The sequence below is a fragment of the Protopterus annectens genome, chromosome 3.part0 (assembly GCF_019279795.1).
Source record: "Protopterus annectens isolate FY-2018-M chromosome 3.part0, PAN1.0, whole genome shotgun sequence".
NCBI lineage: Eukaryota > Metazoa > Chordata > Ceratodontiformes > Protopteridae > Protopterus > Protopterus annectens.
In genome coordinates, this window is record NC_056731.1 from 301120719 (window position 1) to 301137100 (window position 16382).

At 45.5% G+C, this 16382-nt stretch overlaps 1 protein-coding gene across 1 annotated transcript in view; it reads left to right on the forward strand.

The window, feature by feature from the left end:
• RBM33 (RNA binding motif protein 33) overlaps positions 1 to 16382 on the forward strand; it is a 1894586-nt gene that overhangs the window by 355525 nt on the left and 1522679 nt on the right. The window contains exon 7 of the mRNA XM_044064784.1: positions 8647 to 8815. Within this exon, the coding sequence (XP_043920719.1) occupies positions 8647 to 8815 (169 nt within the window). The remainder of the gene's footprint in view (positions 1 to 8646; positions 8816 to 16382) is intronic.

Here is a 16382-nt window from a genome sequence, read left to right on the forward strand (position 1 = left end):
AAAGGCTTAGGGAATTTCTCTTGCTTCCACAGCACAGGCCTCTGGCTATACCTCCTGTCTTGGACATCCTAGATGATGTTTACTCGGAGGCCTGCCTTAACCCGGATTCTCTACCTCCAGCTCCAGTTAAGCCTGACAGGTACTACAGGGTCCCTGACTCACACCAATTTCTATGCAAAAGCCATGCTGCTGACCCAGAGACCATCTCAAAGGGCCCCAAGGGAGTTAAGGCCTCCATTGCTAAAAATCCATTGCCTTCCGAGAGAGATTCCAGATCCTTAGAAAGGTGGGGAAATATATATTTCGTATATACCTCGGCTACCTTATCCATGAGGGCCTTAAACTGTCAGTTTCATATGCTAAAATACCAACAGTTTTTGTTATCACAATTGAAAAGTAAAATGTCACAACCTGAACAACCAGACTTGAAGGAGTTGCAGGATTTGATGCATAGTGCAGAACAAGTGGGTAAGCATACCTTACAAATGTGGTTTTGATGCTCTAGAGGCCTCATGTAGAGCTGCTGTTACAGGATCAGTCATACGTAGGCATGCCTGGCTCAAGGAACAAGCCTTGCCTGATCATGTCAAAGCTAAATTACTAGACGCCCCTCTTCAAAAGGGTGTACTATTTGGTGCTAATGCTGAGAAGGTATTAAGGAAAATGGAGGAAAAGGCTAAATCAATGCAAACTGTGAAAGAGTTTCTACAGGTTCAACCCCCACGTTTTAGTAGAAATTGGCCTTCCAAAAACTGGTCCTTTCCTGCCACAGACAGACCCCAAAGAGGCAGATACAGGCGCCCGAGGGGCAGAGGACAATCCCAAGGATCGTATAGAGGCAGACAATGGCAAGCTCCTACACAAAGAGGTGGTGAGGACAACTCGCAATCTTTCAGAAAGCAAACCCAATGACTTTCCCCTTTGCATGCCAACCAGGTCTCAAATGGCAGACCCCTTAGGAGGAAACTGGCATTATTTTCAAAAAATTGGCATATCGTCACAAAGGACAAATGGATCCTGGACATTATAAACAGAGGCCACAAATTACATTTTCATACCCTTCCAAAAATGAGAGGCATGCCAAACCTGCCACACAATCAAAGGGCAGAGGCACAAAGGCAAATTACAGATCTCATAAACATGAAAGCTATTCAAGAGGTACCTACGCACGAACAAGGTCAAGGCTTTTATTCCAGGCTATTTCTGGTGCCAAGGAAGGGAAAAGATTGGAGACCTATTTTGGATCTATCCATCCTAAACACATTTCTACTGCACCAAAATTCAAGATGCTCACTCTACAGCAACTTCTTCCCATGCTGGGCAAGGAGTCTTGGCTGGTAGCATTGGACCTCAAGGAGGCATACATGCATGTCCCAATCAGACAAAATTGCAGAAGGTACCTCAGATTTCTTGCAGGTTCAACCCATTATCAATTCTCTGCATTGCCCTTTGGCTTATCTACTGTGCCCAGAGTATTCACGAAATGCCTGGCATCAGTAATTGCCTACTGCAGACTTCAAGGGATACAAATATATCCCTATTTGGACGACTGCCTGATCCAAGCGGACAGCAAGCACATTCTTCAGAAACATCTGGCTTATGTAATAATGTTATTGAACTCTCTGGGATACACAGTCAACAAAAAGAAATCAAGGCTAATACCCTCTCGGAAGATAATTTTCCTGGGTGCCAATTTGGACACAAACACCAGATGGCCTACCTCATGCCAGAGAAGCAGGGGCAACTAATTCAATACTTCAGAACACTAGCAAATTGCACCAGGCTGACTGCAAGGAAAATCCTGCAGGCTGTGGGATTCATGGCATCTTGCATCTTACTAATCCCATGTGCAAAGCTGCATATGAGGAAACTACAATGGTACGTGAAAAACATATGGTCTCAACACAGCCACAGTTTGGAAACAATAATACCACTAATTCCATGTCTGCAAAAGGAATTTCTGTGGTGGGCTCAAGCATGTCAAACAAACACAGGTCTTCCATTCAGCAAGCCTCAAGCAAATCAAGTCATCACAACAGACGCCTCGGACTACGCCTGGGGCGACATGACAGATCGGGCGCATTCAGGGCAAATGGTCCCAAAAGAAAAGCACCTTCACATCAATCAAAAAGAAATGCTAGCAGTAATAAATGCTATTATAGCTTTCAAGGACCTTCTACAACCAGGTCAACTATTGATAAGAACGGACAACACCACAGTTATGTGGTACATAAACAAGCAGGAGGAACACATTCTTACCCCTATGCAGACTGGCCATGTCACTTTGGAACATGGCCATGGACTTACAAATGGAACTACAAGCACAGTACTTGCCAGGCAAGGAAAACACACTGGCAGACAACCTAAGCAGGAATATGACAGATCCATACGAATGGAAGTTGCATCCAAAAGTTTTTACAGAAATAATCCAAGAATGGGGAAGGCCAGACATAGATCTCTTTGCCTCCCACAAAAATCATCAGTTGACAAAATTCTGCTCAAGGATCTTCCATCCAAAGGCCTGGAGAGTGGACGCTCTCTCTTTCAGTTGGACATCAATGACAGTGTATGCCTTCCCACCTCTTCCTCTGCTGCCCAAAGTTATATTGAAGACCAGAGCAGACAGACCAAAGATGATCCTCATTGCTCCGGACTGGCCAAGGCAACACTGGTACCCACTCCTGAGGAGCCTGATACATTCCCCACCATGGACCCTGCCTCTAATGCCTCTTCTTCTGACTCAGCACAGCTTCAAAACTCTTCACAGTCAGCTAAAAACACTCAATCTAGCCACATGGAAGATTCCTTAGCATCACAGCAGGCCCTACTCTCCAAGGAGGTGTGCAGGATGTCATTTTGGAGGCCAGAAGGCCATCAACTAGAAAAGCTTACTCCGCAAAATGGAAACGTTTTTGTGTCTGGAATGAGAAAAAGGGCCAGGATCCTGGAAAACTGAATTTACCTCAAATACTACAATATTTGGCTGAACTGCTAAACAGTGGACTTTCTTTCTCCTCCATCAAAATCCATGCCTCAGCCATTTCTGCAGAATACAACACTGATCCACCTTTATTCTCTCACCCTCTTAAGACAGTTCCTCAGAGGGGCTAAGAATTTAAGACCTCCAAGGAAACAACCAATACCTGCTTGGGATCTTAATTTCATTCTGGAAAAACTGACCTTGCCTCCCTTTGAGCCAGCTGCCTCATCAGATTTGCAATATTTGTCCTGGAAAACAGCTTTCCTTCTGGCTATCACCACAGCTCGTAGAGTTTCAGAATTACAGGCTCTCATGGCTGTGCAGCCTTTTATCATCTTCCATCAGGACAGAGTTTCCTTACGAACCAACCCGTCCTTTATGCCTAAAGTGGTATCCAGGGTAGCTTTAAATCAGGCCACACATTTACCTACTTTTTATCCTAATCCTCAAAACAAAGGGGAGAGATTACTACATTCCTTGGACATCCACAGACAACTGCGTTATTATTTGGACAGAACAAAGCCTTTCAGAAAATCAGAACAGCTCTTTGTGGCCTATGCGGTAGGAGCTCAAGGAAAGCCAATTTCCAAACAGACGGTCTCAAAATGGATAGCCCACTGCATACGCTTTTGCTATTCCTTTGATGGCAAAACTGTACCTACAGGCATTAGAACTCATTCCACCAGGGCCACTGCCACCTCTGCAGCCTTCCTCAGAGGAGTTCCTACCAAGGATATTTTGGAAGCAGCCACTTGGAGTTCTGTGCATACCTTCTCCAAGCACTACAGCCTACCATTATACTCCAAATCTAGAGCAGGCTTTGCCACTGCAGTCTTGCAGGGCATTTTGGCTCCTCCTAGTTCCACCTAGTGCCTACCACCCCTTTCTTAGCTTTGGGATTCTACCCATCTGTTATGACTGCACCTGTATGCACGATGAACATAGTACAGTTTTGTACCTACCATAAATGTAGATGTTAGAGTGCTAATACAGCTGCAGTCCAGGTTTCCCTCCCTCCTTCCCCTCTTGGGACAGGCCTATAGGCTAGCACATCCTCATACAACCTGATTTGGGGTATTCATTTATGATGTATTTGCTTGCAACTACTGTATTTTGATTATATTGCACTGCATTATTACACAAATTTATGTATTGCCTTCCTTCTGGGGGCACCTGACATCTGGGGCAAGAAAAACTGAAGAAAATGGTGTCGGCTGGTTCCTTTATACCCCTGTCACACTGACGTCAGGGAAGAAGCGACGACAATCGACGCCGGACCTAGACTTTGGAATTCGGCCGACCGAGGACCCGCCTGACGGCAGGAGAACCCATCTGTTATGACTGCAACTGTATTAGCACTCGAACATCTACATTTATGGTAGGCACAAAACTGTACTTTTCTCTGAGGACAAACCCGACATTCATGCCTAAGGTAGTATCCACTGTAGCCCTTAACCAAGCTATTCATCTGCGTACTTTCTATCCAAACCCACAGAATAAGGGGGAGAGAATTCTTCATTCTTTGGACATACACAGACAACTACACTTTTACTTGAACAGAACCAAAGCTTTCAGAAAGATGGAGCAACTACTAGTGGCATATGCTGCATGATCACAAGGAAAGGCCATCTCAAAGCAGATATTTCTAAATGGATAGGCCACTGAATTCGATTCTGCTATTCACAACATGGCAAGCCAGTGCCTAAGGGTATTAGGCCACATTCAACCAGAGCAGCAGCCTGTTCAGCAGCCTTCCTCAGGGGAGTACCAACCAAAGACATTTTAGAGGCTGCTACCTGGAGTTCAGTGCACACCTTTACAAAGCACGATCATTTACCACTCTACTCTAAATCCATGGCAGGCTTTGCCACTGCAGTTCTGCAGAGCCTCATATCCGCTCCTAATGCTATACTAGCTCCAGTCTCCCAACCATAGCTTTGGGATTCAACCCAAGTGTAATGACTGCAACAGTGAAACACGAAGAACATGGTACAGTTGTGTACACTTACCATAAATGTAGATGTTCGAGTGTATTCACTGTTGCAGTCCAGGTTACCCACCCACCATCCCTCATTTCTTTGCTGGAACTTATCTGCACTTCTCTAATCTATAAAACCTATGTGGTGTATTTGCTTGTAGATTAAGGTATAATATATTTTTGTGCATGCTTGTTTTATTGGCATATTTTTTTAGCCTACCCTTTTGGGGGCACCTGACATATGGGGCAAGAAAAACTGAAGAAAATGACGTTGGCTGCGTCTTTTATACCCCTGGCGCTCTGACGTCAGGGAAGAGGAGACTGCAACTGATGCCGGACCTAGACTTTGGAATTCAGGCCGACTGAGGGTAGCCTGCCACAAGTGTAATGACTGCAACAGTGAATACACTCCAGCATCTACATATATGGTAAGTGTACACAACTGTACTTTAGCCACCCTAGACTTAAAAGAGGCCTACCTACACATCCCAGTCAGGGAATCATGCAGGAAATACCTACGTTTCAGGGCAGCATCACTGCACTTTCAGTTCTCTACGCTTCCCTTTGGCTTATCCACTGCGCCAAGAGTTTTCACCAAATGTCTGGTTCCCACCATTGACTTTTGCAGACAAAGAAATATTCAAATTTACCCATACTTTAGACGACTGCCTGATTCAGGCAGTCAGTCAGGAAAAGCTCCTAAAGCACCTGATCTTTGCAAAGGACCTACTGACCTCCCTAGGGTGTACTATCAATGAAAAGAAATCCAAACTAGTTCCCACGCAAAAAATTGTATTCCTGGGAGCAGGCATTGACACAGCATTCCAGATGGCATTCCTTACTCCAGAAAAACAAGCCTGCTTGACAGCCTACTTCTCTCAACTAGCCGCCAGGACCCAGTTATCTGCAAGGAAAATCATGCAAGCTTTAGGGTTCATGGCTTCTTGCATTCTACTCATTCCATATGCTAGACTGCAAATGAGGAAACTACAGTGGTACCTAAAAAGCCTTTGTTGTCAGCACTCTCAAGATCTGGAAACTTTTATACTAGTGGTACCTTGTCTATGGAAAGATTTTCATTGGTGGGCAACATTATGCTACCACAACAAGGGTCTTCCCTTCTCACAACCCCACGTCGCCCAGACCCTCACCACAGATGCTTCAGACTATGCCTGGGGTGCACATCTGGATGGCAGGTGCATTCAGGGCCAATTGAGCCCAAAACAAATACATCTGCACATCAACCAAGAAGAGATGTTAGCTGTTCAGCACACCCTGACAGCTTTCAGATTCCTACTCTCTCCGGGGCCTCTACTGATCAAAACAGACAACACCACAATGATGTGGTATATCAAGAAGCAGGGAGTGACTCACTCTTATCATCTGTGCAGGCTCGCCATGACTTTTTGGCACACGGCCTCAGCCATGCATATACACCTGTTAGTACAATTCCTTAAAGGCTCTCTCAACTCTCTGGCAGACAACTTAAGCAGAAACCTGCTAGACCCACATGAGTGACAGCTAGACCAAAAAACCTTCACCTTTGTAACCCAGAAATGGGGCACCCTGAAGGTTCACCTCTTTGCCTCCCACTCAAATCATCAGCTCAGCAAATTCTGCACCAGGGAACCTCAAGGTCTGGAAAATGGATGCTCTATCCTTCCAGTGGGTAAAGCTCTCAGTCTATGCATTTCCCCCTCTAGCACTCATTTCAAGGGTACTGCTCAAAATAAGGGAGGAAAAACTGAGGGCATTCCTGATTGCCCCAGATTGGCCACACCAGCACTGGTACCCACTGCTGCACAGCCTGTCACCCCTGCCACCTACCTCAGATCCCAACACTCCTGACCTAGAGGAATGGAGAATTCATGCATCCCCAGTTGCAGACCCTCAGTCTGGCAGCCTGGCTTATTTCCTGACCTCTCGTCAAGCTGCCAGTCTAAGCAAACAAGCTCTGGATGTTGTATGTGAGGCCAGACGCTCCAGCACTAGAAAATCTTATACTGACAAGTGGAAAAGGTTTTGCACCTGGATCCAGGCTAATGGAGCCCGAACGGCACAGCCTTACCTACGTCTCATCCTGGATTTACCTGGCAGACCTACTCCACAGGGATCTGTCCTTCTCTTCTATTAAAAGTCATGCCTCTGCCATCTCTGCTCATTTCATTTCTTTTCTCACACCCTCTCATCAAACAGTTCCTAAGAGGGGCTAACAACCTGAGTCCACACAGAAAAGCTCCTTCCCCAGCTTGGGACCTAAACTTCGTTTTGGAAAAGCTCACCGTGCCCCCCTTTGAACCTGCAGCTTCAGCAGGGTTTAAATTACTCTCTTGGAAGACAGCCTTCCTTCTGGCCATCACTTCAGCTAGAAGAGTATCAGAGCTACAAGCACTTATGGCTGTAGAGCCCTTCATCATTTTGCATGCTGACATGGTCTCCCTCAGGACTAACCCATCCTTCATGCCAAAAGTGGTGCCCAATTTGGCTCTCAACCAGTCCATTCATTTGCCCACCTTTTTCCTAACCCACAAAATAAGGGGAAAAGGATTTTGCATTTCTTAGATGTGAACAGACAGCTCCGATTCTACCTAGACAGGACTAAATCTTTTAGAAAAACTGATCAATTGCTAGTCAGCTTCACTGCAGGAGCAGAGGGCAAGGCCATATCCAAACAGACAGTCTCCAAATAGATAGCACACTGCATCCATTTCTGCTACAAACAGCACAGGAAACCTCCCCCCCCCAAGGGGGTCAGAGCACATTCCACAATAGCAACCTCCACCTCTGCAGCTTTTCTCTGAGGGGTCCCCACCAGGGACATCCTGAAGGCTGCAACATGGACATCTGTTCATACCTTCACCAAGCATTACCACCTGCCTGTCTTCTCCAAATCCAGGGCATGCTTTGCTACCACAGTCTTGTAGGGTATCCTAGCCTGCCTCCACCCTTCTCTTCAGGTTTGGGGAAACAACCCAAATGTGATGACTGCAACAGTGAAACACAAAGAACATAGTACAGTTGTGTGCACTTACCATAAATGTAGATGTGCGAGTGTATTCACTCTTGCAGTCCTGGTTTCCCTCCCTCCATCCCCCTTGTCTCTCTTTCCTTACAAGGAATTGTTGGTATTTACTTTCTACTTGTGGTGTTCTTCCACCATAAACTAGCTCCCTATTGGGCGACCTGACGTCAGTCCTGGATTGACAGCAACTGATGCAGAAATACTAAGCCTCTGATATTCAGGCCGACTGAGGGCTACCCTGGCAGGGATGAATGCAACAGTGAATACACTCGAACATCTACATTTTTGGTAAGTGTTAGACAACTGTACTGCATTAAGCTTCACTGTGGAGCTTAGACTTTTGTGGATAGTGTCAGGGAGCAGATTGCACATTTCATGTTTTTCTCTGAGATGGAGTAGGCATGGAAGTTACTAGATATCATATAATATATTTTCTTTTCCTTTTAGGAATGGCTGTGTAAAACATTGGCATTTCTGTTTTTCATTAGTAGCCGTAATGTACTGAACACATGGACTATCACTTTCTCATAAGTAGATTCAGCAATACCATTGTAATAAGTGAAAATGTGTCAGTTGTACTTAACTAAGGTTTTGTAGAGGCTGTTCTTTAAAAGTCACTGTTTTGTTCAAAAAACATAGCACAGTCAAAATGTTTGCATTATTCAGGAAAGCCAAGAATTGGATGATTCAGAAGTAGCAGTGAAAGAAGAATCTGATGAAGAGGAGGATGAAGAGGAGCCTGGCCGACTGCGTTTCAAAAAGGAACGGAAAGATGGGACAGTCATTAGGATAATAGATCCGACAAATAAGAGGAGGAACATCCCAGAAACTTTAGGTACATTTAGATTATTGGCATCCAGTTGATTTGCATGTATAAAACTATATGATGCACTCTTGTCATGTTGGTTTTGTTTAGGCAGTGAACCCAGTTTGTGTTGATAATAACCTTTTGTTATTTTTTTGAGTCCTAAAACAAAGTGGCAGTTTGATTTACAAAAGTGGGCTTAGTTTTGATAGGCAGTGTTATGTCATTTGATGTTCTTTGTGTTTCACTGTTGCAGTCATCACATTTGGGTTATCTCTGCCAGGGTAGCACTCGGCCGGCCCGAATACCAGACCCTTGGTATTTCTGCTTCAGTTGCTGTGGGTTGTCCTGTCGTCAGGGCAGCCCCTTCAGTCGGCGTTCAAAGTCCGGGGTCGGGGCCGCTGATATCGCGGCACTTCACGTCATTTCAACCGACGAACGCTTAGGCGTCGTCGGAGAGTTAGAACAGCCCAATCTGCCAAAAAGCAAAAGATAAAAGGAGCCGACACTTTCGCGCGTTTCGGGTTTAAACCATGGTTATGTTAAAGCTAAGTTGCTGGATGCTCCTATGGATGCTTTTATACCAAGACATCAGCCCGCCGGACCCCGGACTTTGGATCGCCGACTGAATGCAGATGCTATCCAGTTCGACATCTACTTTGCCTGAGGACTGATGTCAGGTTGTCAGTGGTATAAAGTAAGGCAGCTGACGCCATTACATCAGTCTTTCTTGCTGTGGAGCCAGAAGCAGTATGCACGAGTGCCGGTCGGCCGCCAACTGAGTTTAGTTTCCGAATTGAAGTTGAAGTCTTCTAAAGCTAAGTACCTCGTTGGAGATCCTTTTTTCTTGCACTAACCCATGTCAGAAAAAGTTAATAATTGTCTTGCCTGTGGAAAGCACATACCACACCGAGGCTTCCACTCTTACTGCGTCAGTTGTCTAGGCCCAGACCATCACGTCCCTTGTTGTCACTTCTCTGCTTTAACGCCAGAACTGTCCATCATTGGGCCCTTATTTATAGACAGATATTTTTGTTTACAGTCCTCGAATTCCGATATGGCTTTGGTAAGCCATTCGACAGCAGATCTTCTGAAAAAAACGTAAAGATAAAGACAGACTGCACAGGTCCAAACCTTCCAACAACGGTTCCATTAAGCTAGTCATCAGTACTCCGGTACTCAGTGAGGTACTTTTACAGCCCCTGATGCCCGCCTCAGTTGTTCGCAGGCCGCAACTGGAGACCCTTTCGGACTTCAGTATGCCGCAGAAGTCGTCTTCCAATAAGGATCCTGCGGTCGTCTGTACTTTGGATGGGTCCAGAGCCACTGAGCAGGCACCGGCTTCCGAGGAAGTCTTTCGCACCATCAAATCTCAACACAAACCGACGTCTTCTTTCGCGACTCCCATTCTTTCGAAAATAACCGAGATGTTCTTCGTGTTTCACTGTTGCAGTCATCACATTTGGGTTATCTGCTTGCAGTAGCCCTCAGTCGGCCTGTTTATCAAAGTCTTGGGTCCTGCGTCGGTTGCTGTCTCATCTTTAATGACGTCAGGTAGTCAGGGGTATAAAACATGCAGCCAACGCCATTACATCAGTCTTTCTTACCATGTGGTGCCTGAAGCAGAAGCACTTCGCAAGTGCCGGTTGGCCTACTCCTGAAATTTTCATTTTCGGGATTCAGAACCAAAGTCTTCAACTAATCAAAGTACCCCGTGGGGGAAACTTTTTTGCTTTAAACCAATGTCAGTAAAAATCAATAATTGTGTTTCTTGTAAAAAGCAAATACCTCATAAAGATTTTCATTTGTACTGTATTCCTTGCCTAGGCCCTGACCACAACATACCTTGCTGTCGGTTTTGTGCCTTATTTAAGCAACAAACTATTCGTTGTCAGTATATTTACTCTTCTAAATTTTTTGGTACTCTTTTCAATTTCCCAGATATGGCTTCAGTAAGCCACCCAACTACCGACATTCCGAAAAAACACAAAGATAAAGACTGCAAAGGTCCAAAACTGCCGATGACGCTTCTCCTAAACTAGTCACCAGTTCGCCGGTACTCAGTGAGGCGCTTTCGCAGCCCCTGATACCCGCTACTTCAGATTTGCTGGCTTCTACTGAGACCCATTTGGAGTCTGGTATGCCGCGTGATGCATCAACTGTGGAACCTGCGGATGATGTTCATCGTGTTTCACTGTTGCAGTCATTACACTTGGGTTATCCTGCTGGCAAGGCTACCCACAGTCTGCCTGAATTCCAAAGTCCTGATCCGGCGTCGGTTGCTATCGCCTCTTCCCTGACGTCAGTGCGCCAGGGGTGTAAAAGATGCAGCCAACGCCATTTTCTTCAGTCTTTCTTGCCGTGCGGTGTCCGAAGCAAAAGCAGCTCGCAAGTGCCAGTCGGCCGACTTCTGAGATTTAATTTCAGATCCAAAGTCTTCAATAAAGCTAAGTACCCCGTTGGGGAAACTTTTTTCTTGCTCCAGACCGATGTCAGAAAACGATAACAATTGTATTTCTTGTGAGAAGCAAATACCTCATAAGAATTTTCATTCTTACTGTATTCCTTGCCTAGGCCCTGACCTCGACGTTGCTAGTTGTCGGTTTTGTGCTAGATTTAACCAATGCACTATTAAGCATCGGTACGATTTTGCTTTTCATTATTTTGGCAGAAGGTTTAACTATATAATGCTGTCGGAACAATCGATGACCGGAATTCATAAAAAACGCAAGGATAAAGACAAGGACAAGCATCAGAGGTCCAAAACTGACAACGAAGCCTCTTCTAGGTCAGGCGCCGGTTCGCCGGTGCTCAGTGAGGCGCTTTCGCAGCCCCTGACTCCCGCTACCTCAGAGCCACAGGCCGCCTCCGACTCCCACGTGGAGACAGTTAGGCCTCTGGATACTCTAAATTAATCCCTCAGATGGGTCCGGAGCCACTGAGCGCAGGCATTGGCTTCTGAAGGGTGTCTTCAGACCTACACAACTTTATATAAAGCCTACTTCAGCATCCAAGACAAAGTCTAAAACAGTTTAAAGACAAGGAAACCAGTACAGCATTCTCCAGGACAGACTTCTGTGCCTAAGAAGCAGATGCTGAAAATGGCTGAAGACCTAATTAGTTTGATCAGGGGTTCCCATCCCCCTCCTGATGAGAGGCCTAGGCAAGACATTGAATACGATTCCTCTGATCAGGTTTCCATTTCCTCTGATTCCTCTTCTGTTCAGGGATATTCTGTTCCTCCCTATCAGGATTCTGATGCTGAAGATTCTATTCCTTCAGCTTCTCCTCCTGAGGACTATTCATTTGGGGAAACCCTGCATACCATGAGGGAGCATTTCCACTGGGAGAGCCAAGATCATTCCGATTCTAAGAAAAGACTTAGAGACTTTCTTTTACTTCCTCAGCACAGACCCCTTGCAATTCCCCCGGTTCTAGACATAGTAGATGATGTTTTTTCAGAGTCCAGCCTGTCTCCAGACTCTTTACCTCCTGCCCTGTTAAGCCGGACAGATACTACAGGGTTCCAGACTCCCATAAATTTCTTTACAAAAACCCTGCTGCTGACCCAGAAACTCTCTCACAGGGTCCCAAAGGGGTCAAGGCTGCTTCTGCTAAAAACCCTGTCCTTTCAGATAGAGATTCTAGGGCTTTGGACAGATGGGGGGAGAAAAGTTTACACTTCTGCTACCTTGGCTGTAAGGGCTTTAAATTGTCAATTTCATATGCTCAAATGTCAGCAATTCTTAATGTCTTTGTTAAAACAAAAAAATGTTGACAAATTCTGAATGTTCTGAGAACAAAGATTTGCAGGATTTATTGCATGCAGCTGAACAAGTGGGAAAACATACTTTGCAATGTGGCTATGATTCACTGGAGGCCTCGTGCAGGGCTGCTGTTACAGGTTCTGTTATTAGAAGGCATGCTTGGTTAAAGGAACAGAATCTGCCTGACCATGTTAAAGCAAAGTTATTGGATGCTCCATTACAGCATAATACTTTGTTTGGTGTTAAGGTAGAAGAGGTGTTGAAGAAAATGGAGGATAAGGCAAAATCTATGCAGACAGTAAAGGATTTCTTACAGGTACAGCCACCCAGAGTTAGCAGGAACTGGCCCTCTAAGAATTGGTCCTTTCCAGTGTCAGACAGACCACAAAGAGGCATATTTGGATGCCCTAGAGGCAGGCAACAGCCCCAGGACTCATACAGGCCCAAACAATGGGGTGCTTCTACCTCCAAAAGCGGAGAAGACAAATCACAGCCTTATAGAAAACAGTCTCAATGACTTCCCTCTGCCAATGCCAAGCACTTACTTTTTGGCAGCACCCTTAGGGGGAAAGCTAGCACTTTTTTCACAAAACTGGCACAAGATCACCCAGGACAAATGGGTCTTAAATATAGTCTCTCAGGGCTACAGGTTCCACTTTCACACCCTTCCAGAGGCAAAAGGTATGCCAGACCTGCCACGCAATCAGTGGCAAGAGGCACAAAAACAAGTTTCATCTCTCATGGACATGGGGGTTATTCAGCCAGTGCCACAACAAGAGCAGGGACAAGGTTTTTACTCAAGACTTTTCTTAGTACCAAGAAAGGACAAAGCCTGGAGACCAATTCTGGACCTGTCTATTCTAAATACTTTTCTGGACGTCCCAAAATTCAAAATGTTGACTCTACAGTAGCTTCTGCCCATGCTGGACAAGAAGGCTTGGCTTGTAACTTTGGACCTCAGAGGCATACCTGCATGTCCCAATCAGACAGTCTTGCAGAAGATACCTCAGATTCATAGCTGGCTGAATGCATTACCAATTCTCTGCACTGCCCTTTGGCTTATCTACTGCGCCCAGGGTCTTCACAAAATGCCTGGCACCAGTAATTGCATTTTGCAGAGAAAGAGGAATTCAAATCTCTACCTACTTGGACGACTGCCTTATTCAAGTAAAGACCAAAGATGTTTTACTACAGCATCTGGCGTTTGTAAAAAGATTACTAATTTGCCTAGGGTACACAGTAAATGAAAAGAAATCAAAACTAGTACCCTTTCAAGAGATAATATTCCTGGGTGCAAGCTTAAATACAACTGCCCAGATGGTTTATCTCACACCAGACAAAGGCAACTGACTTCTTACTTCAAAAACATGGCAACAAAGACCCAGTTATCTGCAAGAAAAATTCTGCAGGCTCTGGGCTACATGGCATCCTGCATTCTACTAATTCCATGTGCAAGACCGCAAATGAGGAAACTACAATTTTTTTGCTTCTTTCGGCTTTTCCCGGTTAGGGGTCGCCACAGCGGAACTCCGGTCCGCTTGTGATTGGCAGTAGATTTTTATGTGCCGAGTTGCCAGCCCTGACGCACAACCTTCAACGAATGCGCCCGAAACCGGCATGTCTCCACACAGAAGATGCTTTAGCTGAGAATCGAACAGGACTTCTTACTATGAGGCGACAACGCTACCGCAGCACCACCACCGCATGAGGAAACTACAGTGGTATCTAAAAAGTGCTTGGACTCAACATTGCCACAGCCTTGGAAATAGTAATTAATCTCATTCCCTGCCTGCAACAGGAATTTCAATGGTTGGCACAAGCCTGTCACCACAACAAGGGACAGCCATTCACCTTACCCACTGCCAGGCAGACACTAACAACAGATGCATCAGATTATGCCTGGGGGGTGCACATGGCAGCAAAATGTATTCAGGGCACATGGCCCACAAACCAAATGCATCTTCATATCAATCAAAAAGAGATGCTAGCTGTACAAAATGCCCTGACAGCCTTCAAGGACCTACTACATCCAGGACAACTGCTGATAAAGATGGACAATACTACAGTCATGTGGTACATAAGCAAGGGGGCACACATTCCTACCCCCTCTGCAGGCAAGCCATGACTTTGTGGAACACAGCATTGACTTATCAAGTACATCTGCAAGCACAATTCCTGTCAGGAAAGACAAATACTTTGGCAGACGAACTAAGCAGAAACCTCATGGATCCTCACGAGTGGAAACTAGATCCACAAACCTTCAACATAACAGGGAAATGGGGATGCCCAGACATAGATCTATTCGCCTCCCCCCACAACTGCCAGCTACAGAGATTCTGCACTCGGACTTATCACAAGCAAGCATGGAAAGTGGACGCCCTTTCATTCAGCTGGAAAGCCCTTACAGTTATGCCTTCCCTCCTCTGCCTCTCCTCTCCAAGGTACTCTTAAAGGTCAGACAAGAGAAGCCAAAAATGATACTGATTGCCCCAGACTGGCCATGCCAGCACTGGTACCCAAACCTAAAGAGCTTGTCTCAAGGCCCAGCCTGGACATTGCCTCTAATACCTCATTTGCTGACTCAACAGAACAATCAGAACCCTAAATCTAGTTGCATGGCGGATAATGTTATCATTCAGAACACACCTCTCTCTAAAGCAGTTATGGATGTTATTTTGGAGGCCAGGAGGCCCAGCACCAGAAAATCTTATGCAGAAAAGTGGAAGAGATTCTGTGCTTGGAACCAAGTGCAGGGAATTGACTCGCTTGTACCAAATATACCTCAGATTGTGCAATACCTAACTGAGATGCTGGACAAAGGCCTATCCTTCTCATCAATTAAGATCCATGCCTCTGCCATTTCAGCTCATTACAATACAGACCTAACTGAGATGCTGGACAAAGGCCTATCCTTCTCATCAATTAAGATCCATGCCTCTGCCATTTCAGCTCATTACAATACGGACCCACCTATTTTTTCTCATCCACTGCTAGGACAGTTTCTCAGAGGGGCCAAAAACATAAGACCTCCAAGGAGAGCTCCAATACCTGCATGGGACCTGAATTTTGTCTTGGAAAAACTCTCACTGCCTCTTTTTGAGACCGCCAATACAGCAGAGGTAAAATACTTGTCATGGAAAACCGCTCTTCTCCTAGCAATAACTTCAGCAAGAAGAGTCCCAGAGTTACAGGCACTAATGGCTGTGGAACCTTTTATTATTTTCAATCAGGACAGGGTTTCTCTAAGGACAAACCCAACATTTATGCCTAAGGTAGTGTCCAGTGTGGTTCTAAACCAAATCATACATTTGCCTACCTTTTATCCAAACCCACAGAATAAGAGGGAGAGACTTCTGCATTCTTTGGACATACACAGACAATATGCTTTTACTTGGAGAAAACTAAAGCCTTCAGAAAGACTGAGCAACTCTTAGTGGCATATGCTGCAGGTTCGCAAGGAAAATCCATTTTAAAGCAGACTATTTCAAAATGGATAGGCCACTGCATTCTTTTCTGCTATTCACAACATGGCAAATCAGTGCCCAAGGGCATTGGGCCACATTCTACCAGAGCAGCAGCCACTTCAGCAGCCTTCCTCAGAGGAGTACCAACCAAGGACATTTTGGAGGCTGCAACTTGGATTTCAGTGCACACTTTTACAAAGCACTACCATTTACCTCTCTACTCTAAATCCAGAGCAGGCTTTGCCACTGCAGTTCTGCAGGGCCTCATAGCCACTCCAAACTCTATTTAGGCCCAGCCACCCAACCTCAGCTTTGGGATTCAACCCAAGTGTAATGACTGCAACAGTGAAACACGAGGAACATAGT